Source organism: Aptenodytes patagonicus, chromosome 2 (genome assembly GCF_965638725.1).
Source record: "Aptenodytes patagonicus chromosome 2, bAptPat1.pri.cur, whole genome shotgun sequence".
Taxonomy (NCBI): Eukaryota; Metazoa; Chordata; class Aves; order Sphenisciformes; family Spheniscidae; genus Aptenodytes; species Aptenodytes patagonicus.
This window is the reverse complement of record NC_134950.1, coordinates 105,982,248-106,009,054: the sequence shown is the minus strand read 5'-3', so window position 1 is coordinate 106,009,054 and position 26,807 is coordinate 105,982,248. Positions and strand designations below refer to the sequence as shown.

The 26,807-nt window shown below is 36.6% G+C and overlaps 1 protein-coding gene across 3 annotated transcripts in view; it reads right to left on the bottom strand.

The window, feature by feature from the left end:
• ATP9B (ATPase phospholipid transporting 9B (putative)) overlaps positions 1-26,807 on the bottom strand; it is a 174,500-nt gene that overhangs the window by 94,651 nt on the left and 53,042 nt on the right. For all 3 annotated transcript variants that reach the window (XM_076330651.1, XM_076330652.1, XM_076330653.1), the window contains exons 7-8: positions 24,597-24,648; positions 6,013-6,107 (exon numbers count right to left, since the gene is read on the bottom strand). In XM_076330651.1, coding sequence (XP_076186766.1) covers positions 6,013-6,107; positions 24,597-24,648 — 147 coding nt within the window. The remainder of the gene's footprint in view (positions 1-6,012; positions 6,108-24,596; positions 24,649-26,807) is intronic.

The window sequence follows — 26,807 nt, the reverse complement described above, 5'->3', positions numbered from 1 at the left end:
AGAAGCTGTGCATTTCTCATCTCAATGTCTTGAAAGAAGTTGCGATGGTGAATTTAACAAGGAGACATCAAGATTTGTACACAACACTACATGTAAATAGAACTTCTGGTCACTGAGCAAGAAAAATTTACCTGGTTAGGTTATGTCATTGCTTCCCCCTATAAAAGTGCAGGGAGAAGGGAAGTTACCTTAAACAAAGGATGTAATGATATTTTAAAAAAACCAAACCAACCTACTTTTTGTTAATGATTTAACTAATGAGGGACTTGATCTCTGTGAAATTCAGCTTCAGTAAAGAATTATTTTCATACTATAAGCATCGAACTGCTGGTTCACTGAAGCCAAATAGTTCTACTGATATGTTCAATGGAAACAGTATTCTACATCTAAAATTATGTTGCTTTTAGGAGACAGTGAGGGTACATAACCTCAGTTATTTTCTTACTCAAGGGAAAAAAAACCACACTTGCGTAGGGGGATTGTAACAGTTCTAGATTAAAGAAACTATATGAAAGACTTGAATCTCAAGCAGTAAAAATTAAGTTATTTTTATACAACAGTAGATGAGATTTTAAAAAAACCTGATATACATTTAATTATCTCATACTTGAAAATAGTAATTCAGAATGCATTTCATCCTGCTACACTGAAAGTCAGGAAATGACTTGATGATGGTACAATAATGAAAATGTTCTCTTTTGCATTTCATAATTTAAAAATCACTGTGAAGTTATCAATAACGTAGAAAAGTCTCCTCTGTTAGGTCAAGGGCAACATTTGTTCACCTTACTTAAAGATCATTAAAATACATTCTTAATCATAACATGTAGTTCATTACAAATAAAATTGCCTTTGGTTCAATAAAACTAATTAAATGTAAATGGTATTGTTTACTGCTGTATGGATCTTCTGATATAAATCAGCAAGTCACCATTTATTGAAAATTACAGTGACCTCATTGCTGTTAATAAATTTAGTTGATCACACGAAGCTAGAGAAGAATGCTTCAGAACATGCGTATTGCCAGAACTGCCCCACCTATAACTTTGAAACTGCAAGAAACCTAATCTAGGTGTTACAAAGTTTGCTGCTCAGCCGTCATTAAATGACTTGTTGAAATTTTAATTCTCTGATCACATTAAGTGCTTTAGAAAGACAACAAAATCTGTACTGATCATCTTGGTGGTGTCATCTGTTCTTTAAGAAAAGCTCTGAAGGTCTGCAGGTTTGTTTATTCTGGGTGTCACAGTGGGTAGGGTTACAGTGCTGCTCTGTCGACATGACTGACAGCTCATGCCAATGCAAGATACTCACTGCCTTTACATCAGGTAACTACAGAAATCAAAACGAGTGACAATTACGGAGAGTATATTCTATCACACACATGATCAAATTGTTTATAGTCTATTTTACGCTCAACTTGCACACGTTCTCTTAAATTATGAAAAATACATTTCAATATGTAAATACGACCTGTAAGCCTCAGCAAGGGCAAAACGCCAGAGCCCAGAGATCGCACCCCACACTCACTGCACGCCCCTGTCTGAACAGGTTCTCTTTGTGAGCGGACTCCCTGCAGCCAACTGCTGGTTTATCATGAACACGTATAAAGCTAACCTTGGAAACAGAACCCATTCTTGTGACCACCCATACAAATATGAGCCTTCAATCCAGTGTAAAGGCAGTACTGAATTAAAACGCAAGCTTTGCGTCTTTGACATGGACAAGACTAATAGAACTTCGAGCTCTCCACGTAATCCTCTGTAGGCACAGAACCTATCGAAGTATCGTGCTCTACCCGCCTTCTTCACCGCGCCTCTCAACTCATCCAAAGTCAGTTTTGCGACTCAGAACACGACAGCCCGCGACATGGCGCCCCTCCCGGGCGGGACTCGCCCTCACTCGGCGGCGAGGGCGGGGCGGGGCGCCGCGCGCCGCCTTCCCGCCGCTGTGCCGGCGGCCGCCCAGCAGGTGGCAACCGCGAAGTGCGGCAGGGCCGGGCCGGGCCGCGCCCCCGGCGTACGGCGCGCACAGCCCTCCCGAATTCATCCGTTACCGCCGGATGAGCGGTAAACCGGGCACGTCAGAAGGATTTTAGTAAGACGCTGCCTCTGGAAGTGGCAACGTGGTTCGGTAGTATTGCACAGAACGGATAGCAGCCGGCATTTATCGGGTACGAGTCATCTGGTATTTGGCAGGTTCATTTTCCGAAATTCCTCAAAGCAAAATAGTTTGTTAGTGGCTTGATTTAAAAAAGCTAAAGCAAAACATTTAGATAGGTGTTCCCTGAAGTGCCCTGTTTCCACCACGTCAGTTATTTTGGGGGCAAGTACGATGCACTGCCCGCCTTGTGCGGCAGATAATGCAAACAGAATGAAAGGAGGATCGCGTCCCAGCAGCCTCCTTTAGCAGAAGGAAGGATTGTTGCCTGATTCTCTTAACATTTTGCAGAGGAAAGGAAACCAAAGTTGATCCCAGACCGGAGCACAAAGCTCAGTCCTTTGCCAGACTGCTTCAAACCCCAACAAGTTTCTGCAAAAGTAATTTTAAGCCCATCAAAAAGCATATGCCCCTGTTGCACACTGTACAGGTTAGCGACATAATCGCTGTAAAATAGTGGTTTTTCAAGTTAGGAACAAAGCATAGGGATGTTTTACAAAGCAACAGACATTTTCCAGTTAATACCTGGCAAACAACTTGCCTGATTTTTCAGTTTTATTAAGAGAAGTTTTCAGCAACAGAGGACACTGCAGAAGCCTAGGGTGAGAAAAAGTCTACTTGAAATGGATTTCTCAAACGATCCCTACATTTAACCAAGTTGCTTCAGATTTTTTCCACTGCATGTACAAGAGACCTTAAATACTGTTTGCTGAGAAAACCTCAACTACGTGTTTTAAGCATCCCTCTTTAGATAAGTTGGGTGTAAAGTTTCAAAGGGTGCCAAACAGTATACCTACATGTTTAAAGCGTATATCCTATTTTTACTCGTAACTTTTTTCCAAAACCATTATTTTTACTGTAACTATAAAGCAATAATTCTGCCCACTGCATTTTCATTTAACTTTTTAAAAAAATGAATACATGTAGGGCCTAGATAGAGGTACAGCTTATGATTCTATCAGGAATTACAAAAATTAGGCTTAGAACAAATTCCATAATGCTATTTTTTGTTAGTTTGAAATTCACGGCTTCCTTAGAGCTCCATACTAATCTTTGAAGTTGTCCATCCACAGTTTCTTTAGATGGTCGATACTCTTGCACATTATTGCCATCCCAGTAAAGGTAAGTGTGTCTTTGCAGAAATGAAAGAAATACCAATGTGCTTTCCACAGGAATGGAAACAGCCTTCTGGGATGTGCGCTAAGCATTATCTTCTGTGAAGGATGTGGGTATCCCCTAAGAAGTGTTTACATTTGGGTGCATTAGGCTACCATTTCCCCAAAATAATTCGCAGACAGATGGGCCTTAGGAGTGAAGCAGATATATGACATGACCACTGCAAACAATCTAAGACCAGCTGGGAAGCAGCCATTTAAAATTATCTCATTAAAGAGCCACCAAGTGTCAATGGTTTGACCAAACCACACAGTATGGAAATTGGGAGATACTTTAGTTTAATTGGCAGGAAGTATTATACCCAGTATCAGTTACTTCAGGATGACATGTCAGCTTGATGCAGACAAAGTCTTGGCTGGTGTGGTTAACCACCAATAACTGCGTGATGCGAGAAAGGGCAGAGGCATGTCAACTGTTTGGTGGCTTCCATGTGCTGCTGGTAGCCAGGGAAGGTTTGTTAAGTGTACATAGCTCCTTGATAACCGCACCTGATGACGCAACTCAGGTGCTCACCTACAGCTCAAGAAGAGGGAGAATATAAAAACCTTGCCAGAAGCACAGATCAGTCAGCAGTAGGTTAATAGCAGTAAGTAGAAACAACTAAGGAAGAAATGGTTACTATATTGTACAGTTGACTCTTGTATACTGTTTCCAAGGCGCATGAATAATTTCTTGGTGATACCTTGCCTTTCCCCTCCCCCTACATGCCCCAAAAAACCACCACCTGAAGCAAACCTTCACTTCTGCAGGAAGTTGAGGCTGCATGTCCTACCATTCAAATGCAGACTCAACTTCAACCATTTCTGATTCATATTCCACTGTAAACGACTACAATACAAACATTTACTTCTTTCAAATAAAATACACAGGTTTAACCATAATTTTATACTATCTCCACAGATGCTTAACAATTTATTTGTCAAGCCTATTGATAACTGATTTTTTTTTTTTTTTTTTTTAACAAAGAGCATAATATAAAAGTAACAGTACAACAATTCCCTGCTCTACCAGGTCTATTTCTTCCTAGCAAGGAGGAAAAACTTCAGACATGGATTTGGGTTTTTAAAAAAAAAAAAAAATAGAAAAGATAATGTAAAACTTTTCCAAAGGAGAGTGTAGAGAAACCTTTGCATTGTAATTTACTCCAGATTTCATCAGCCTCAGAACACCAAAGCTTAGAACACCAAAACTATAACCAAACAGAACCCGAAGAGGCAGTACTCTGCGTGAAGAGTTGTATTTGCCAAGTGCAGTCAGTGATGCTTCCAAAACAAGAGAAATAAAAAATAATAGCTAAGTTGGACACAGTTGTAACTATCTGAAAAGCACTATTTAATTAAAAAAAAAAAAATCAAAGCAAGACAGAAAATTGACTGCATTTTAGTCAAATGCATGCATCTGTCTCAAATGTGGACATGATTTTTTTTAATGAGCAAACAAGATAGGCCAATGATTAAATGGTAAAAACCGACAGGAGAGGCATTATTACAAATACTAAATTCAACTGCAGGTTACAGAATACTGTTAAAGTCTGTTCTTGCACTAGAACTCCCATCTTGGAGCCTGACTTGGCACCTCTGTCTGGCATGACCAACCTTCAGTTCTATCCCCTGTTCCCAATCCTCTAAATTCAAAACTTAGCTATTTTTTCCTCCTCCTGTCACATGTGAAGCCAGTAGCCAGAGCACTATGAACACAGGAAAAAAATCTCTCCCTCTCACTAATTTCAGTGTGGCAGCAACTCTGTAATTCTGGAAGAATAACTGCAAAAGTCCTCCTAAGATCTGGCAGATAATCTAACACTTACTTTTTCTATTGAGATGGCATATAAACCATCCTCTTAAGGTATGTTTGCCTTTAGTAAAACACCTAAGGGCTTTAGTGTCAAAACACCAGAAATTCTGTACAGGTAAATTTCCACAAGGTTGTAACTTGAGTATGTTTTCAGAGGAAGTCTCCTAATACCAAGCCAACTCTCCTGTAAAATAGCAAGGTTCCCCAGCACAAGGGACACAATTCAGCTTCTCATTAAGAAACATTTATACACTTCTACATACATTTTTGTAGATATGTGTCTATTTTGAATGTATACATATACACACACACAGAGTGTCCTTTTTCACAACTGTAATAGTTACCCATGACACGACACATATATGCACTCAAAAACCACACACATTCAGACAACTCTTAGAGAGCCCTCCTTGCATGAACTTGCACATTGCATCTAGTCAGACCAGAAAGCATCGTGACAACAAAAAACACTTTACCTTCCGAGAGCAGACCGCTATTTCCCAAGCCTACAAGTCAGTGATTAAAGCAACAGTTCCTGAGGGAAGACTGACTTGCACTTGCAGTGTAACACTTGGTTGAAAACACTACAACTGTGATAACGCTGCTGCGGAGTATGGATCTCAGTGGGGACCACAATGAGAACCACTAAGCTGAGAGATAAAAATCCAATTCTGTCTCAGTTTCTTTTCAATGTAGAAACAAGAATATTTGCATAACCAACTTCTCATCCAGCATTCAGTGGAATATCTATCTCCTACTTATTGCAAAAACTGTGGCAACAGGTATTTTCCAATACTTACAATAATTGTAACAATCTTTTAGATAAGAGATATATATGCATACATGGAAGATACCTTAAAAGCAAACAGATAAAATGCTTACCCCCAAAGCTGGCAATCTTTGTGTGCAACTGACAGCAACCTTCAGTTTCCAGTCTGTTTCTCCATCGAGCTGGTCAGTTCGAATGAAACACGAACCTTTAAGTTATAAAGAGACATCAAACTATTTTTTTTAATCTCAAAAATTCAGTTTGGGTTAAAAAATTTAGAAGAGTGAAAATAAAGCAATTTACAACCATTTTTAAATAAATGTGCTACCTATAAAACGATTCATATTTTGGAATGTCTGTGTGCTTTCTTCCAGGAATGCCCCAGATATCACACAATAGCACAATTTTTCTGATAAAATTAACTATATGTCTGTTTATGAACGGGATGGGGATCCTATTTTACAGGTTTCTTAATAGTTTCTAAACAGGTTTCCAAATTTATCAGCAAGAGATACAACTTCACTGGCTGAAATTGAAACAGGTTTAATTTTTTTTTTCTTTTTAGATTTGTGTTACTTGTACAATTCCAACACAATAGAATAATGAACTTATGCCTGTGATTTTTGTCTCTTTGCTGGTATGACATCACGTACTTCCACTGCTTATAGTCTCCTGGCTTCTCTGAAAAAAAATTTTTAAAATAAACCCTTAACATGGCTACCATTCAAAACAATATGGGTCCCAATGTATTATACTTAAATAATTTTGAATCATCTGTAATTGTCAAGGATCCAAGGCTAAAGAAACCTGTCAACACATGCACAGTACTTAAGGTACGAGGGAAGCTCAAGATACAGACTGATACATACTGAAGAGAATCAGTATACTTTACAGACAGAAGACTAGTATTCAAGAAACAGAAAACTGAGACCAGTGCAGAGCCTCCCCCTGCCCCAATAACTAGTTTGATGGATATCATGAAGTCTGGAGTATTACATAGGTTACTAATGCAAGATTCAAAAAAGACTGCACAAGAACATTGCAAATCTGTTAAAAACATACAATTAGCTACAATTTCCATCTAGTTTGAAGCCTTTAAAAAAGGTGGTAAAATTTTAGCAATACTCTTTACAATTGCTACACTAAAGAAACTTCAAATATTTCTGAAGTAATAATTACAACTTCCATTATGCTACAGGCTAGCAACTGTATACACTATTGTTACTGTGTGCTATGGGTGTGAAATAAAAATAGATTTTTCTAGTTATTTGTAAATTTTAAACAACGTGTATAGACATACATGCATATATACCCATAATTCCTTCTATATTTCAACCAATCCAATAAAAACTAACAAAGTCGTTTCATCACTAGAAGTGGTATGGTAGCAATTAAACTGAAGGAGACACTGGCAAAGGAGTTCATCCAGGTTTGAGACTTCTTACACAGACAAGAAGACAATGTGCTAGAAGCTTTGAATCTAATAGGCAATACATCAAGAAAGGGTACCTACCAGTGAACACAAAATTGAGAGAGATTCTTTTCTAGGACATGTGGACCCTGATGTAAGTAAAATCTAACAGAACCCAATGTTTTATTCATCAAGGCCTGTAAATTCAGCAGTTCAATGAGCTAATGGTCTGAAAGGACATGCTTGGGAGAGAAGCCACCTGAAATTATATCTGACTAGAAGGTAGCATTTTTGCACAAGTCTTCATAGAAGCTTACAAGCCTTCATGTAACAGCTGTATTTATATTAAGTGCATAGTAAGTAAACAAATCTTTAACTGTTAATATAAACAGCTCTCAGAACACATTATCACAACTAAATTTCACCCAAAGCTCAGAGCTGCAAGCTGTAAAGCTGTATCTAAAGTTCTTGAAAAGCTGATTTTAAATTCTTGACAGGATCCTTTATGGATTTTCTTCTAAAAATAAAATACTATAAAGCACTTTTTGAAGAGTCCAGTGACATACATTGCATTATAATTAAGGGTGAACACCTAGAAATACCACGGTTTCACCACACTTTCCATCCATGGCATAGATGAGCCTACTTTCCATCATACTTTTCCTGTACAAGACATTTCATGGTTCTCTTTACCCTTCCTGTCAATGGTTGCTCTCTTCCATCAATTTCATTTAGAATTATACTATAGATCAATGCAGTTCAAGACCAGTGTGGCTCCTGTGAATGGTTGACTGCACATATATTCATTTAATAGAGCTCACACTATGACATGTATTGGCCAGCTGCATTTCCTCTCCACTTCAGCAGTTAATTTCATCAATAACTTATCTCATAGCCTGTTCCCTTTTATCCAGAAAACGGGACTGCTTTCTGCCAAGTCAGCTTTCAATAGTGATCACAACAGCAAAACTGGAACAATACAATCCGCTTCTCTACCTCAAATACTGCAGCAGATTTGACTGAGTAATTTTAATTATACTGAGATACTGATTTTAAACCTGGCTTAACTAAGCTATAAACATGGGATATTAAACATGTAATTAGAAACAAGGTATAAAAACAACTCTTCACCACTACCAAGCCCTTGGACTTGTAAAAAACTAAATATTCCCCACTGTGTATTGCGTGGAAGTCACACATACTTTACACCTTTGGAAGAAGGTACTTGAGTCAGCAGTACCTCAAACTTCTAAAAATCAGTGTCTTCTGAAAAAATAGCTATTGTAACTGCTCCATTTTGAAATGCTTGGAATCATTGCCCCTTTCCCCCAACCACAAAATTTAAAAAAACAAAAAAGAAAACACAAATGTAGTAAAAAATTGTGTTATGTACTTTAACAGAATGCTTTAGGTCAGTGTTAAAAATCTCTTACATTTCTAACCTGAATATGACTTGCCAGGAATAAAACATCTATATAAACATCAGGAATTGCTATTCCCTCTGAATTCAGTGATAACTCTTGAACCTGACAATTATTTTACAGCACACAAAGAATCAAAAATTTTTTTTTAATTTCTGTGCTGCTTAAAAAGTCATGAAGTATTTTAAATATTTACCAATCAAAGCATAGCTGTCTACAAAAAAAATTCCACAATGAACATAAATTTTCATAAGGCTACATATAAAGGAGAACAAATAAAATTAAACTTTTTACTTTGTAGAGTGACTGCACTCAGATGCTCATTTCCCATAACAATACACAGTCATTCAAGATTAGTGGACAAAGTTGAACATTGTGAACGTCTGACTTATTTCTGTCTTTATAGTGAAAATTTTGGAATTATCTGAATTAGGATTTAAGGGTTGATTTAAGGAAATTTCACTAGGTTTAAAGAGTTTAATCATTTATCGGAAGTGGTGCAAACTTCACGTGAGCACATCTGAACTAAGTATGTAATATTCATTTAGCCTAATCAGTTGAAGACAGGCATAAATCAATTTAGAGCATGTTCATGCAAGGTGCTGCCCAAGTGCAACTAAACTGATTTTTAAAACCATTTCAGTTGAAATCTGTGAAACTTGTATCCTTAGGGAAGTCCTAGGACTACAATTCCGTTTTTTGTGTTTTAGCAAAAGCTCAACTATTTGAGGCCTGTCCAGAATTTACCCTAAGATTGCTTTTCTGTGTATTGCAGGTGCTGCTTTTCCAAAGGATGAAAACCGTTTTAAGAACCTGAAGTAACTATGTAACTTCAAAATACATTGGTAATTATCAGACTTCTTGATTATGGTTATTTGAGATACTATGGATAAAAAAAACCCCATCTTTTTTTAAAAGCTATTTTGTGTGTTAATAGAATATTGAACAAAAATAACGTTTATTTCAGTAGCTTTTATGGTGTTTTGAAATAGAGATACAAAAGCTCATCTATGAAGGCACTAATTTAGGGCCATGATATGCCTGGCCTAGATTTGTCAAACAAAGGTACTGTGCTCAATACAGAGTACACAGGAAGAATCCTACTTACTCAGTGTGTGCTGGACTTAAGGCTTTATTCAGAACATACATGCAGGACATATACATGTCAAATGCTTCTGAGAATGGTTTGCACTTACATGTGCATCAGTAACCTCTCTTATGGGCCTGCCTACCTCTAGAAATCCTGAAGAAAAAGGCCCTGGACACAAATTTTCAAACTAAATACAGGTTGTGCTTGGGAAATGCTGGTCATATTTTAGCCTTAAACTTAAAGTGAGACAATTAAAAAAAGAGAGAGAAAAATTCCCCCCCAACCCAGAGAGAGAAGCTTCTTAATGAAGTAAAATCCAATTATATCATAAGCATCATCATCAGATAGCCAAATCTTGTATTTTTCATACTACGAAACTTGCTATTCATATTTTAGGCATTAATTTCTTTATGTGCAGATATCTAATTTCCTGAAATTATAGTAATGTACATAAAATTGTGCTACCACCAAGCACTTAAATTTTATTTTTATATACACAATTCTGAGTATTAATTACAGTTTTTAATACAGGCTTCTGAAAACAAGCTATTACTTGGGATCTTACATATTTTCTTAAATGTATTCTAGCTTACAGGGTTTTTAAAATAAGTCACTCGGAAGAGAAAATTTTTTGTGTATTAATGAAATTATTTATTTCATTTGGAAATGTTGTTTCTGATAAGCAGAAAGATGGATAATTTGTCCTTAAAACAATTAGCTTACTATTCAGCCTGTTTACCAAGTAGTTTCTAAAGAAAGTGTAGTTAACACAAGAAACCCAAAATAGCAGTATTTGACAGATTAATAATGACAGATTAAGAGCAGTCTACTTTGCAAAAGGAAAATAATTTAAGTTATTCTGTATAAAATTGCATCACTTGATTTTCATGGAAGGCTACAATGAAGAAAAAAAAAATTCATTCAAATGATCTGAATTACACCGACATTTGGTATTTGCAGTAACTGTGGAAAGAAAATCTCAACTACCCTAGAGAAGTTGGTTTAATTTGCTGCAGAAACAAAACTATGTGTCATTTGTAGCATCTCCTGTGTATTGTTCTTTCAGAGATGTTTTAGGCAAAGGCGCTTTAGTAAGGAGACTGCAACAGAACTTTTCTTAGTAGCCTAATAGTGTCCTAAAATAATCAGACAGAAGCAGAATATCCTACCAGTTATACAAGTATGGCCTCATGTTCTTTGTTAGGCAATAATACTCTTGAATAATCCAAGACTGGATAATTGAATCCAAATACCTCGAAGTGCATGCATCAACTCATGGAAATTCCCTGCAAATCAGGTTCTGAAAATGGCAAGGAAAAATTTAAGTAGAGTGACATCATGAAAAGACAGAGATTCATCCCTGCTTCCTTTTTGATCATGAAGTCTACTGGCTTTGTTTTTACAAAGAGAAGGTGGGAAAGCACACTAATACTTAAAGCACTTGCTTTCCAGGACTGGCCACAGTTCTTGACTAATGGCAACATGAGAAATTAAGATGGTTTTCTTGTCATAAGAAACTAAACTATCCCACTTGTCCTGTATCCAGAACTTAATTTTTTATTTCCCCACTCCCAGTTCCCGGCCTGGAAGAAGGATCTGAGAAAGAAGCTCTAAGTCATGAGATGAGATGGAAGAGAGAGGATTCTGAATTCAGGGGGAAAAAAACCTAAGGAATAACTTATCCTGACTAGCATTAAAAAATGACAAAGTTAATGACACATCATTATAAAAATACTTCCACACTTCTATCCTTCACCTTTTCTGCTCTTGCTTTAAGCAATCACTTACAGCAGATCTTGTCTTCAACTACACCTATTTAATCAGCATTTTACAAGTGAAATTATTTTTAAAAATACTTCGATTTTTAGATTTCACAAGTACATTCAAATCCCTTCCACAGAGCATTAACAGTCAACCCAGACACGGTATTTGTTACAAACATCAGTATACACAGTAAAGAATAGTATATAAGAAGCCAATCAACAACACAGAAGTTCTGAAAACCGTATTTAACTTTCACTTGGAGAACATTAAAGTTAACAGGTTCCTGCTTGCACATTTTTTGCCAAATATCAGCAAGCTTAAAAAAAAAAGAGACTTGCCAGTAAGCACTGAAGAGATCTCATAGGTATAATTCAAATATGCCATAGCACACATTTTAATGTTATACTGTGGTGAAGATGCATCAGAGGGAAGCAACTGTAATTTAGTTGTATATAGCAGATATGCAGGAATATGCATATTTTACAAGCATATTAAAGACCAAGCAGCCCAGTCTTGAAAAGTTATTGGTTTGGTGCATAAATGCAGAGTTGAATTCCACACTCCATTACAGATATATCATCGAAAAACAACCTTAGAGTGGGTGCACTTAAATTAGTCTAAAAAAAATCATAAAATTAAATTACATTTACTTTCTATAATATGTAACTGATAAGAATTCATGTCAGTTATTCTTAAAACAGAGATAATGCTAAACCACCACTACACATCTGGGTTCTTCTCAGTCAAATCTAAATAAATAAAATTATGTCTGCCTTCTCTCTCAAGAGCTGTATCCAATGAATTTTTTACAAATGAGAACAACAGCTACAACTAATGCCTTTCAAGCCTCAGCAAAACTGAATTATTAAATCTGTCTGCCTATATCCTATTACAGGCTACTTATGAATACTTGATTTTATTTTGTATAATTGACAACAGTTGTCAGGAAAGGAAGGTTTTAACGGCAATCAAATTAAGATCAACTGTTATAAGTGTCACAGTGAAGAGCCTGCGTCAAGTGTTGATGAATTAATTGATGGGTCACTGGGAAACAGGGCATGTGGAACTGTGATGTCATAAACTGCTATATATTGTCTGGTAATATTACCAGCCTTCCTGCTTTAAGTCAAAAGCACTGAAAGAGATGGGTTACTAGAATATACCCAACAAAAGAAAAATGGACTTTAACTTCACACACCTAACACCAGATCATTTACGAACAACTTAATTTTTAAATCATTTATACTACTTAAGTGACTATGTGCATGAAAATTTTAAACTGATGACAAGATGAATAGCAGCACCAAGATGACATGTTGGAGTACAGTTTCATTTACCACTGTAACAAGAAGCTTTCAATTACGATAGCTTCTAAGGAGGAAAAAACCCCAAGACATCTGAAACATCCCAAACATTTAAGCTACAATGCCATCACATAGAATGCAATCAAAAAAATGTAGTGACATTTATACAAGACTGATTAAATTAGTTTTAAAGCATTAATTTCTCTTAAGACCATGAAAGAACTGTGTGTACTTGAGATATTTGATCTGAATTAAGAAACCAATGAAGCAATTGATTAATTGGAATTTAAGCCATCAGTCACTGGATCCATGAACAGATTCATTTACATTCTAAACAATCAGCTGATGGTCTTATAGGATACCATGTATTAATACACAGTCAATATGATACCCCCAAACTCATCACAGTTCCTTATTGACAAGCACACAGATGCTTTTAATCCAAGCTTGATCACACTGCATCCTTTTTGGATTGCTATATTGATTCAGTACGCTTTAGGAATTTTTATCTCTATTTTTATTAAAAACATTATAGAATTCTCTTATATATAGCAATGTTCCAAGTAAAAAAAAAAAGCATCTACATTCATATTCACATTCTCAAATTTTAACTTACTGGTTTATATTGTTTTGAGATATACAGAAGGATACTCAAAAGCATTAATTTATCTTTTCCATTTAATAGGATTTGATGCACCACTTTGCTCCATTATTCTTCTGACATATACTAGTAATCAGTTTTTGGAGAAACTGATAAGTGAAAAAAGATAGTGCGAATTATTTACATCTTCAGTTTAATGACTAAATCAAAAACTCTGCCATACAGAATGCTTAGAACACTGAAAAAGTTCTCGCTTTTCAGATAAAAAAAAAGGTGGGGGCCAGAATATCTCTTCATAATGGTATGAAAATCAGTACTGTACTTGGCAGATGTCAGCTTTACCATTACATTTTATACAATCACCAGAATTATTTGTCACTGACACTACTCCCTGTTTGTGCATTTGCTTAGTCTGCTATTCTAGTTGTTTTTAACATTTAGAACTGGAATAACCTATGGTGATCTGTCCCATGAATGATCCAAACACATCGCTTGATTAAAATCCAAGAATCTTGAGAGTATTTTCAGCCTTGTTCATTCATTTGTAAACCAATTTTGCTCACATCTTCAACATATTAGTCATATTTACTACATATGTTAGTATTAGAAGCAGGTTTCTCAACAAGCAGTAGATGGTACATCTTCCTTCAAATGAATCAAGGATGAAAATATTTTCCAGAAGAAGCAATTGTAACACAGTAGGAGAAAAACCCTACCTAGTGTAACCTACTACAGCAAGCTAATTTCACTGAGATTACAGACTTTGATACAAAATATGATGCACATCTGGATAGGTAAAAGGGATGAAACAGAACCTTTTGCAACCAAAGAGGTTACAGTCTTTTAACACAAAAGTGGCTCCACTGCAAGCCATTTTAAGGCCCCACTAAAACAGGAAAATTTTCTAACACGGTTACTATTCCGTAAGCGCTATTCCATAAACACCACCCATTTTGGTATCTTATCATTATTTGGATCATTATTCTGGTCTAAGTACTGAGTTCAGCTGGCATTTTCCATTTATCTGTCCTTAACAGACAGTGCTCATTTGGCCCTCACAGGAAAACATTCCGGTTTACAATTGGAAAGTTGGTTCTTATTTAAAATGTGTTATGAGAATTATTCTAAGTGCAAGTACTGCATGTTTGATTAAAGATTCAATAGGATCCTTCTTACAATGTACAGTCAGATATTGCAGTAGTTACATTATACAGGACAACCATTAAGTTGCTGCCTATCATAACAGAAATGGAATCAGGAATTAGGACTTAGCTTTCCTTTTTTGGCTTAAATTTCAGTAGAAAAATCAAAATTAATTCAATCAATTTTCTGATCCTAATGCAAAGCACATGTTAACATCGATGCCACAAGTAAAGGTTCAAAACATTCAAAATATTTTAAGAATATTGACTAAACAGGCTCCCTGATTCAAGAGCTCTGACAGCACAGCAGAAATTGCTCTCCCCATCAACCTCCCTAATGCACTTAAGTATTTCTAAAGACCAATAATACAAAAAAACCCATATACATATACACCTTAAAGAATACTGCTTGTAGCTGACTTAAGCAGCATTTTCTCTCTTGATGAAAGCAGAGCTCACAAGCAGAAGAGATTGAGAAAAGCATATGGCGAAATATACCAGAATCCATTGAAAGCATATTTAGTCTTGAAGATTTTAGCAGCGTCAATAGTAATCACCTTGAAGGACATACTGTTAACTAAGTTAGGAGGAGCAGGAATCAAAGCCTTGGTATCTCATAAAGCTTAAACACTGAAAAGTACAAGTCAAAGGAGTTGACAAAGCCATCAGATTACAATAGGCATGTGAAAAACAAGGGGATACATCTTTGGTTAAAAACTTAGCAGGGAAAAGCATATTCTCCTTTACCAAACGGGAGCCTAGGAAGAAGCAACAGACCCAGCTGCAAAGATTGATCACTGGACTTCAATACAGCAAAAAGCAGAGGATTTCTATTTTTTCCAATTTATTTTTACTTGACAGACAGAGGAAGGCTGTGTAAAGCTACATGGACACCTGCAATCAGAACTAACTGAAGAAGTTAAATATCTGAGCTAAATTTTATTTACCCTTCATATGTACCAAAAGCAATGACAGCGCAGCAACATGGGCCATAGCACTCGTATGGAGAACCCAGTGCCCTCCTCAACTGTGTACTCCTTACAAGACAGGTTGCTCCACGTTAGGTTTTCTACCACTGGAAAGAGAGCTGCTAGACTAAGGTAGTTCAAGTCTACACAAGCTTCCATTCCAACTCCAGCCAGCCACACACCTCAAGCCCCATACTGAAGTCAGAATCAGATTAACATGTGCAAGCCATCCTTTCTTTATGAATACATTAAGATTGATTTGAGGATCATTTCTAAATTTTTAGTGAGACAACTTTAAAACTACTGCAAGATCGCTCCTCATTAGACCTAATAATCAGAACTTTATAGACTATGCAGAAATTCCTTTTTCATAATAAAGATGAGGACCACCAAGAGACATTTTCCAATCGTTTCAAAGAATTATCAAGTTAACGTTAACAGCTTGCCTAGTAAAGCCTTCAGGTAAGAAAAGAAAAAAAAAACCCAAAATTAAACAAGGTAAGAGAAGAAAAAGGTGACAGTATCTTTTAGAAACCATAATGCATAGCATCAATCTTATGAACAGGTACTTTACAGGAAACCTATTATAAACTGCTTCTACACAAGAATTCTTGAACCTAACTTCTGCAAGAGTAATTTCTTCGTCTTTTATTTTCAAAGCCTTTGACAACATATCCACAGTCTATCAGTTATAAATATACATATAGTTTGTTTGCCTGACTTGCCCTGCCTCTGAGATCTGCTTTGATGTTTCTCACCTTCAGCTTTTCTAAGCTGTTTCCCAAAACTGGGGGAATTGTTTGGGATTTCAAGATACTCAGACTGCTACTCCAGCCAAGCCACCAAATGCCCTGAAATTCTGGGGAAATGCATTATTGCTGGAGAGTGGGAACAGGCAAATTTATGCCTAACACAATACAGAGCCTCCCTACAGATCAACTTTTTCAACTCTTACAGTCTTTTTTTTAATATGAAAAATAAATAGTAAAATATTTCTTTGTTACTTCTTATTTTGCTGCAAATCTAATGAAACATATGCATTGTGCTAGTCACCCAAGTATGCCCAGAAAAACAAAAGAAAATAATTACGTAACAAAATACATGATCATGTCTTCTAATAACATTTTACTGTTAATTTTACATCCTTAATATATAGAGAGTAATAATATTAGGAGCTTAATGCCTACTGAGACCTCCTCCTTCCACCAAATAACACTCATACTATCTGACTATATCTTAAAACAAGTAGCTGATCACATAGAATCAGTATTACTCAGTGGCTTAAAGTAGGTACCAAAACATTTCAAGCTTGAGTTAAATCAAATGTTAAAAACGGAATAGGAACTGAAGTATAGAAACAGATTAAAGTAGTTTGGACAGATTGTTGGCAGCTACTCATGCCCTGAAGATAAACTTTTATCTGGCCGTATGTGCAAAACTTAACTCTAGTCATTTATCATTCTCTATAGCAATAGATTTTCAAAGCATTTTAGTTCCCAGACAGGTAGGTTTTATAACGCTTGTTTTCTAAACATAATAGAAAATTCCAGAATGTGTGACAAATGCAAGTCCTTCAGCCTTATTATTCTGCGATAGTTGGTTTTCTAAAGAGATAAAAAGTGACATCAGTTGCACAACTGAATTCCAAACTGACATTTTTTCCTCTGGTTTGATTTTCAAATATCTGAAGTTCCAGAACAGGCTGGGGCCCAGACAATTAAGTTGTTTGTAGAACACTTATTCCTAACTATCCAGAATAAATAGATACTACTTGCATCACCTTTATTATATTTTTTTCTTGCAGTGAGTTTGGAGTTTTGTATTGAGACACAAATGTTCTAATACTTGCATTTTCACATCTACAAAACTAGACCTTTTAAACAAGTAAAACATTCTTGCCAGCACAATGCTCTCTTTCTGTGGAGAATTCATCATTTTCAAAGTAACTTTTCTTTAATTAGCGGACTTTGAGAAGGTAGACTCTGGAGTAAACCTTTACTAGTTTACTCAGAGCTCCTTCCAACAGCAAATCAAGCTATATGAATGATGACTTCGCCTGTAATTGCATTGCATATTTATGCCAGTAAAATGGTTAAAATTTTAAAAAACATCACATCTGAGGCAGTTATATTGCTACAGAAATGAATTGCTACAAAACCTCATCAGAAGAATTATTTTCCTGTTTTATTCCCACATTTTACTCATGCCACTGTTGTTAATTACAAGTAAAGAATCCTGAAAACTCTTAACTACAAATTTTAATACAAGTGAGATTGCTATTTTTGTTACAATTCTGAAAAATGTAAGCAAGTTTGCAACTAGTAATTTATGCCTGAGTAAATATACCATTTTTAAGGAGTTTCGTAAGTACAATTCAAGAAACTGATCTATGCAATGGGACATGCCCAGAGGGACCTCGACAGGCTGGAGAAACAGGCCGAGAAGAACCTCAGAGTTCAACAAGAAATGGTGCAAAATCCTGCACCTGGCGAGGAACAACCCCACACACCAGTATATGCTGGGGGGCCACCCAGCTGGAAAGGAGCTTGGCAGAAAAGGACCTGGGGGTCCTGGTGGACACCAAGTTGAACATGAGCCAGCAACATGCCCTTGCGGCAGAGGCAGCTACCAGTATCCTGGACTGTATTAGGCAATGTATTGCCAGCAGGCTGAGGGAGGTGCTCCTTCCCCTCTGCTCAGCACTGGTGAGGCCACACCTGGAGTCCTGTGTCCAGTTCTGGGCTCCCCAGTACGAGTGATATGGGCATACTGGAGAAAGTCCAATGAAGGGCCACAAAGATTATGGACTGGAGCATCTCACATAGGAGGAAAGTCTGAGAGAGCTGGGACTGCTCAGCCTGGAGAAGACAAGGCTCAGGGAGGATCCTATTAATGTCTATAAATACCTGGAGGGAGGGTGCAAAGACGGAGCCAGGTTCTTTTCAGTGGTGCCCAGTGACAGGACCAGAGGCAATGGGCACAAACTGAAGCACAGGAGGTTTCCTCTGAACATCGGGAAACAAGAATTATTATTTTTTTAACTGTCAGAATAACCGAACACTGGCACAGTTTGCCTAGAGAGGCTGTGGAATTTCCCTCCTTGGAGATATTCAAAAGCTGTCTGGACATGGTCCTGGGCAGCCAGCTCTAGGTGGCCCTGCTTGAGCAGGGGTGTTGGACCAGAGGATATCTGGAGATCCCTTCCAACCTCAACCATTCTGCGATTCTGAGATACTGTCTAAAGGACTCACATAGTTAAGACCACAACAATGTAATGCAAGCCTGAAAAATACCAGATGTAACAATCGTACAACTGGCATTACCTTGCAAGGAATTAAAGGTTCTTCACAATCAAAGGATTGTGAGAATTTGTAAATGATTTCCCATTTCCCTATTGCTTCCATTGCACAGCTGTAGTGGTAGACAGAGTATTTTGGAATGTCCACACCGGTAAATTACTATATACTGGATTTAAAGACATACAATAACAAAATTGTTTTACGATGATGATGTGCGTGACAGCATGCTTGACAGCAGTGGAACTGATCAGCCAGTGGGAGCTGCTCTCTCTAGAGTATCACCTCTAACAGAAAAAAAAAATCTTTTGCCAATTTGGTAGCTGCTGAGAAGTCTACAGCAGCTGATGTATTAAAATGCATTTGTGGACCTTATCTTACTAGACTTCTACCTTTACAGTTTTCACAAGTTTTTACAACCTTGTTAGAAGAGGAATATCTTAATGCAGTAGTCTGTCTCTTGCGAAAACTACTTTTTTCCAGAATCAGTGCCTGTTACTCTACATAGAATCAAGCGTCTGCCAAAAATTCTAACTATGCAAAAGACAGATGTACAAGGTTCAAATACCATGGTCAGGAAAGCTGAAGTAGACCAGTAAAACCACTTCCACTTTACCCTTTGGAAGTTCAGTTTCTACCAGAAAGGCTGAGGAAAAAACCCAGCTCTACTTTTCATACCATCACAAAACATTATCTGTGACAAGGGGGACCTCAGGAACAAAAAGAAGGGTTTAACTAAGATTAATCAATTCTTATCCTCCTAAAAAGCTACTAACAGAACAGTATCATAACAGTGTTGTGATTAGTCTGTCATAGGCCTAAGTAGTAGTACAGAATACAAGCAATTCTTCGTAGTCCTAGTGTCTATGGAGCATGTCACAAACCCAAAAGCTCCCTTGGCTCTTTCAGCTGCAGATACCTTAGCAAATAGCCCATTTAGCCCTATTTCCATGTACAATACATATTCTCCCAGTAACTTTCAACTTGTGGCCAATTTCAACCAAGTATGGCAGACCAAAGATCTCAAGGATATGAAGTTCCTTGAATTTTTGTGAAAAATGAAAGGATGAAAGAGCCACATGAACAAGAGAAAAGCCAAGCTGTTCGCACCAGCAATCATCTGTTCTAGGACCTAGCAAAAATTGATAGCAAAAATCAACATGTGGTTAGCTCAGAACCAGCCACTGCATACGCCAGCTTTTGCCCCATCAATAATAAGAATCTGAGGTTACTGGAGGTGGGTAAATGGAAAGTTTGAAGGAAAAAAAAATTTAAGCTTCTTTCATTCTTTTTTGACACTGTAGCCACCCTATCAAATTTGTGTTCCTCTCAGAATTTCACATTTGAAAGTTAACAGAGCGCAAATATTCCAGAAATACCAAGTCTTATAAAGACATGCAACAGATTTTCATGAAGGATCAGTTCCAGTTTATGTCAGAACACCTTTGTGTTTTAGCATAGGAATACCCGACCTGGATCAGAAGCCGGCCACTGAACCAAGGCACAACCAAGCTGGAGGACAAGGATTTTAGCTTAGAGAAGGAAAGAGTTTATCTTTGAAATTTTTCTTCCATCTTGTACAAACATAGTATCTTTGATAATACTACCATAATGCTGAAGTCATTGACACCTGCTTCAGCTGGCAGTTCCTGTGGACAATTAAAGTCATACGATTATGTCTGGAATACCCTCTCTAGCTTTTGACCTATGACTGAAGATGGCATATAGACAAATAAAACGTAGAGAGCATGCCAAGCAATTTAAAAAAGAACCTCAAAACTCTGTTAAAGGCCACTTAGGATCTAGCATAATTTCAGTAAGGGAGCTTTCCGTTGGTGTAACACAGATCTTGCCTACATTTGCATAACAGCTTTCCACTAAGGCAGTCAGTTGTTTTTGGCATGATGCCTGCTTATACACCAAATGAAAATAACCTTTAAACCATCTTTTGCAGCCAGCTCAGCATGAACATTTCCTTTAATCTGATGGAAGGCTGATAAATGGGACAAATCTTCCTAATTGCTTGTCATCTTTGCCATATGTAATGAGCAAAAACAAGATTCAGACTTAACCTTCCCCCCCTCCCTTTTTAAACCCAAGATATTATTCCAGAGTTTTTTTGCTCTTTTTTCTTTTTTTTTTTTTAATATTGGAAGCCAATGAAGATCTTGTGGAAATCTCTGTTACATGGGGAACCTGACAGCAGCATGGAATTCATATCTGAGGAGCGATTTCCACCTGCTCCATCCCCCCGGGAAGTAATCCTAACTCTAAACTCAGCCATCTAGCTGCCTCCATTCATGAATGAGGGGAATACCAATGTTATGGACTGTCAAACATGAATACAAAACAAAGACCCACCTATATTAGTCTTTAGACTAACTTTTCTAAAATTCTGATTAAAAAACCATAGGAATCTTAGAAATTAGACACATGTACACAGTTACCATCAAGTCATTATATCAGATTATATGAAGATACCATTCTAGACAATGTATCTGATAAAGTAAAAAAAAAAAGACATCTAATAAGAGTTCAGTTTTATCAAAATAAGCTTGATTCCTTGAAATTCTGCTTTGCTATGTAGAGTTAAAAGTATCCTAATAAACTCAACATTCCTAAAAGTGCATTTGGGGGGTAGGTGGGAAGTGGAAGGGGAGGAAGACAAACACACGCCACTGTCTCATTTCTTCCATAGTACCACACTTACGTGAAAAGAAGCCAGAATAGTTTTAGGCTGAACTTTGTAAACTACCCATTTATAATTCAAACTCCTCCTTTTTTGACTGAAGATATAGGATATTGCAGTGCTGCAGACCTACATTAATACGTAGTGTAAATATTGAAGCTGGAAAATAGTACTTTGCCCCAAAAGAAGCTTACAGGGTGGGCTGGATTTTAAGATTAGTTCAAACTCTTTGCTTTACTCTTTATAGATTTATAGTAACAAGTTATAGTTAAACTCTTTTATTGCACAGAAGATAAAATAAAATTACATATAGAACATAAAACCATGCAAAAACTAATGTGTTTTACAAAGTACTTAAAATGTCAACTATAAATTAAACCATAAATCAGTCAAAACTGCAACATCCACGAAGAAACAATTACAGATTCACTCTCTAGTCAAAAAACAATTACTGCCATATGCTTGAAGTTCAGGGGATTTTTTTTTTTGTGTTTTTGTTTTGTTTTGTTTTTAAAGAACTGCAACACCAATATAACTAGTTAACCTGTTGCATGCTTATAGCAAGTGCATTTTCAATGTTAATAATCACATTCCATGTGTAGCAGAAGTGTATATAAAATAATTTATATCAGAATTCTGGGAAGATTTCACTCAGTTTGCTCTTTACTCACTCATTATAATGTTCATTATAAATGTTCATTATAATGAACATTTACACAGTAGGTACACAACTCAAAGTGCTCTCAAACATTTTTTTAATATCAATTATGGAAAGTATTGTTACATGATAAACTTTTAAAATAAGCTTTATTTTCTAGATAGCAAATTAATGGAGCTTCTTACAGGAAAATTTTAATTATGACATTCTAAGAAAGCTGACTGAAGTAGATTTAAACACTGAACACTGAAGTAGACTTAATGAATTTTACTTTCAAAAATGTTTTTCTTCAAACATTTCTGACATAGGGATTCACCCTGTTCCCCTCCCCCATCTATATCTTGACAAAGAGACAGTTTAACTTCTATTAACTGTGGTCCTTCAAGATTTATTATTGATACATATATTGCAATCAAGACACAGAGGTATCCTGTGCAGATGCATTTCTGGCCTGTGTTGTTCACTAACCACCACACCTGTGCCCGATCCTTCAACTAATAGTACTACAGGGAAGAGAGACTACACAGTGTCTTTTAACCTCACAAACAGAATCCAGGAATTTAAAAATTAACAGGGAGGAAAACAGGCTATAGCGCAGATATGCAAAATACATAATTTAAGAACCTGTTTTGTTGCAAGCTAGGCAACTGTCGCATTTTGTTCTTGTTCGTTTATTCCAGCAGTGACAATGCATCTGATGTAAACTACTGCAAAGATCCTAATTAAGGACAGCAAGCTAGCTCTCACCAGATGAACAGTTCTTGATGCTCCTACAACAACAAACACTGCACAACGTTACATATTGAGTTCCCTACACATTTCTGCTGTGCACTCATCACTTAGAAATTACAACTGATACGTACCGCTGCTGGAGTGGATGATGATTGCTTCTAAATGCCTAGATATGTAACACCTAATCCAACATAGCTAGTAAAGGCTAGGAAAATTTTGGATCAACACACATCGACCTTCTACCACGTACACATTGCATGCAAGTGGCCTAGTTTAAAGTAATTCTTCTACAGGTGCAGAAGTCCTACTTTCTACTTTTCTAGGAGCTGTGATTTCAGCTGAAACAGTTTTTAGGTCAGTAGGAAAAGATGACATTGTGAGTAGCCCAAAAAGAAACATTATCAATACTTTTATAATCATGCTGGATCCAAGAGTTTGTGTTGTCAGAAGCATTATGCATTTTAATAAAATGTGGTACCGTGGGAGGGAATAAAAAGAAAAGCCCATGTATCCTAAACCAGAGGGTGGTTAACCAAGATGGAGATTATATACAAGCTATTAGGAAACTTTGTCAGTCCAGACCAGTTATAGATGATCTAGTGCATCTAATCAGCATTTGAAAGTCATTAGCAAGACACAGTAACTTCATCTTCTTTTGGAAAACATATAGCTCTAGTAGTGTTCTGTAGGCTATCAGAAATATTTTTGTCTTCTCTTGCAAATGATCTCTGCAAATTTAGCCTTTTATCTGAAATATATGGTAGAACTCCAGTGCCACAGTGAAATACCAAGTGCCACTAATACAGGGTTTACCAATATCACAACTATTAGCTTTGTGAAATTTAGTGCTGTCTGACAAATATCAGACAGTTCTTCAGGATCTGAAGAGAAATGGTAATATAAAGGAGGGAAACTCATTTGAGTTATATGGGGGGCATCCAATAGTAATTTCTAAACTTTAATAAACCAGCTATAATTTATAGGGTTCCTATAAAGGAGATATTTGTTTCTCAAAGATTGAGTACTCCTCTATCACCATGTGAAGAGAAAGAGAGCCAACAAGAAGTGCTTTTCTTTCTCTCACTCAAGAAAATTGTTGGGTTTTTTTTCACTGACCAAAAAGGCAGTATTATTTCTAAGCAAAATATTCAGTTATTTCAGGCTTTTAGATCATCGTAACAGATTTTTAAAAAAATTATTTTAATCACGTATCAGTAGGTTCAGATTTCAGTTCTTTTCAATTTAATAACTGAAATACAATCAGATAACATTTAAATGTGTTGCAAGATAATGATTAGTCATAAATAATTTAAAATACTGTCAAGTCATATTAAACAAGTACAGTCTTTTAAATATAAAGCAGTCTTAATATTTACCTAAACATTTTGTTATAACAATTCATAAAAATCACCTATTTAGAGGAACATATCTATAAAGGTCTCACATTCACAGTAAAATTTCTCCTGTTTTACAGTCCAAGCATACTGTATTTCTCATATATGGACCCTCTCCCATTAATCTGATGAAGGTAGATCTCCTACCATCAATCTGTTTGACCACAATGCACAATCTAAAATTTTACTGCAACCACAAACTTATCATATAACCAATCAAAACATACCAGTTTTTTCCGATGTTCTGAGAAACACCATGTCAGATGGGATTCGTTGATTCTGAGGAGAGGGGGAAAAAAAAGGTATATTTTTTTGTAAGCAAGGAAAAAAGTGAATTCCAATCAAATGTCCAGTAAGATCTATCACCAAAAGGTCACACTTGGATTGAAACTCAATTAAAATAGGATTTCTCACAGTACTTTACATTCAACATTTGCAATTCAGAAATCAATATTTTCGAAAAATTATACAATAAGCAAACAACAGCTAATCCTTTCAGATGCTCTTTATAAGTGCATCATAAATACCTGAAGAATTACAACATTTACATTTTCTAGACTGAAAAGTAGTTCGAGAATATAAATATCTAATTGAAATATTTTAAAAAATAATTTCACTGAGCAAAACTCTGACACTCAGTTAGCACGTATAATAGAAAAAACAGTGAAATTTAAAACATCTGTCTTGGCACTCAAGTTGCAAACATTATGTATACCAAGTAATCTCCTCTCTCCCAACACATACAAACATACACAGAGGACACAGCAAGTCAGGGAACAGCATTTTCTTATTTCACATATCTATAAATCTCTTCTTTACAAAGACAAAACTGAATAGAATTTTTTCCTCAGTATCTAACACATAGAGCCATATGCACAGTCAGACGCATCTGCACACCTGTTCTGCCATTTCCCTTTCAAGCACAGAACTATCTGTATCAAGTCACATTTTCAATTTTCTGTTGACCACAGAAAGGCCAATCTAAGCTTTCGCAGGTTAAACAAAATGAACAAATACTGCCCTCCCACACACATGCTATCTGCTACATGACTACCCAAATCCTTAGCTCTCCCACCACTTGTTCACAAGGCATCTACCAGCACCAGTTACACATTGCCAACATAGGGTTTAAGAATGAAAAACCAGGGGAAGTAAAAATAACCAACATGTCAAAACCTGAAAGAGATACAGGACTGGAAAGGAAAAAAGCGACAGACTAAGCTGACAGGTACCAGAGCGAACAGTGGACAGAGCAATGAGAAAAAGATACCGTACTGAATTGCAGTTTCTTCCATCACAACTTATGTCCAGTATGGCACATGCTGTACTGTTTGATACTGAAGCTAAACACAAAGATTCATTTGCATTTCATTTACAGACTACCTTTAACCAATTAAGAAATCTCAGTGGATTATTAGCAATGGCTTTACTAGTTTCATGCTAAAAATATTTCTTAATATTCATTTCAGATTACTTGTTGACAGGATATAACGCACAAATACTTCACATAGAAAGTACCTCCATTTGAGAATAAATTTCAGGTTTTCCTGTTATACTTGGTTGATATTGCCTTGAAAGCCACTGCATACCTAAGGCTCATCTCTTAGTTTTTAAGAGCTCAACTGTCTGTTTGAGTGGAAAAGAAAAACAAACATAGCTGACAAAGCCCTCCACGTGGCATACACGAACCTCAGATTTCAGCCCTAAAAACCTGACTGAATTTACTCAACATAAAAAGTTAAGAAGCATGTTCAGTATATGAGCATTTCAAAACTACACAATTATTCCCTATTTCACACTTCAATTATAATCAAACTGCAAAATTAATACAGCAATAATAATTCAATTGTGGCTCTATTTTGCGCATAAACTACCAGCTATAGAAAACTGGTTAGTTATTTTATACAGAAGAAACAGCAATGGAGATGGGGTCAAGCTAACCTGAAAACTTCAATTCAAGACATTAAGCAATAGAACATCTCACGTACTGAACGCAGCATACAGAATCCCACCTGTAAATTTTGTAAGGTTAATCCTAGTCACAATACTTTGATTCACTGTATCAAAGCGGAAGATATGAATTCTATGGGTTATTACAAAGATGTAACTATCAAAGAAAAACGAAATGGGTTCAAAGTTATCCTTACATGAAATTCAAGTGCGTTCAGCATGTAGCAGCTCTGAACATACTTGTCCCAACAGGAATCTAGGCAATAGCCCAGACCACAGCATCAAACACATTCAAAAACCTTCTAGAATCACCACAAACACAGAGGGGTGTTTTTGTTCATTTGAGTCAAGCCAGTCCTCCATCTCAACATCACGAGGTTCAACAAGGCCAAGTGCAGGGTCCTGCACATAGGTTGGGGCAACCCCCGGTATCAATACAGGCTGGGGGATGAAGGGATTGAGAGCAGCCCTGCCGAGAAAGACTTGGG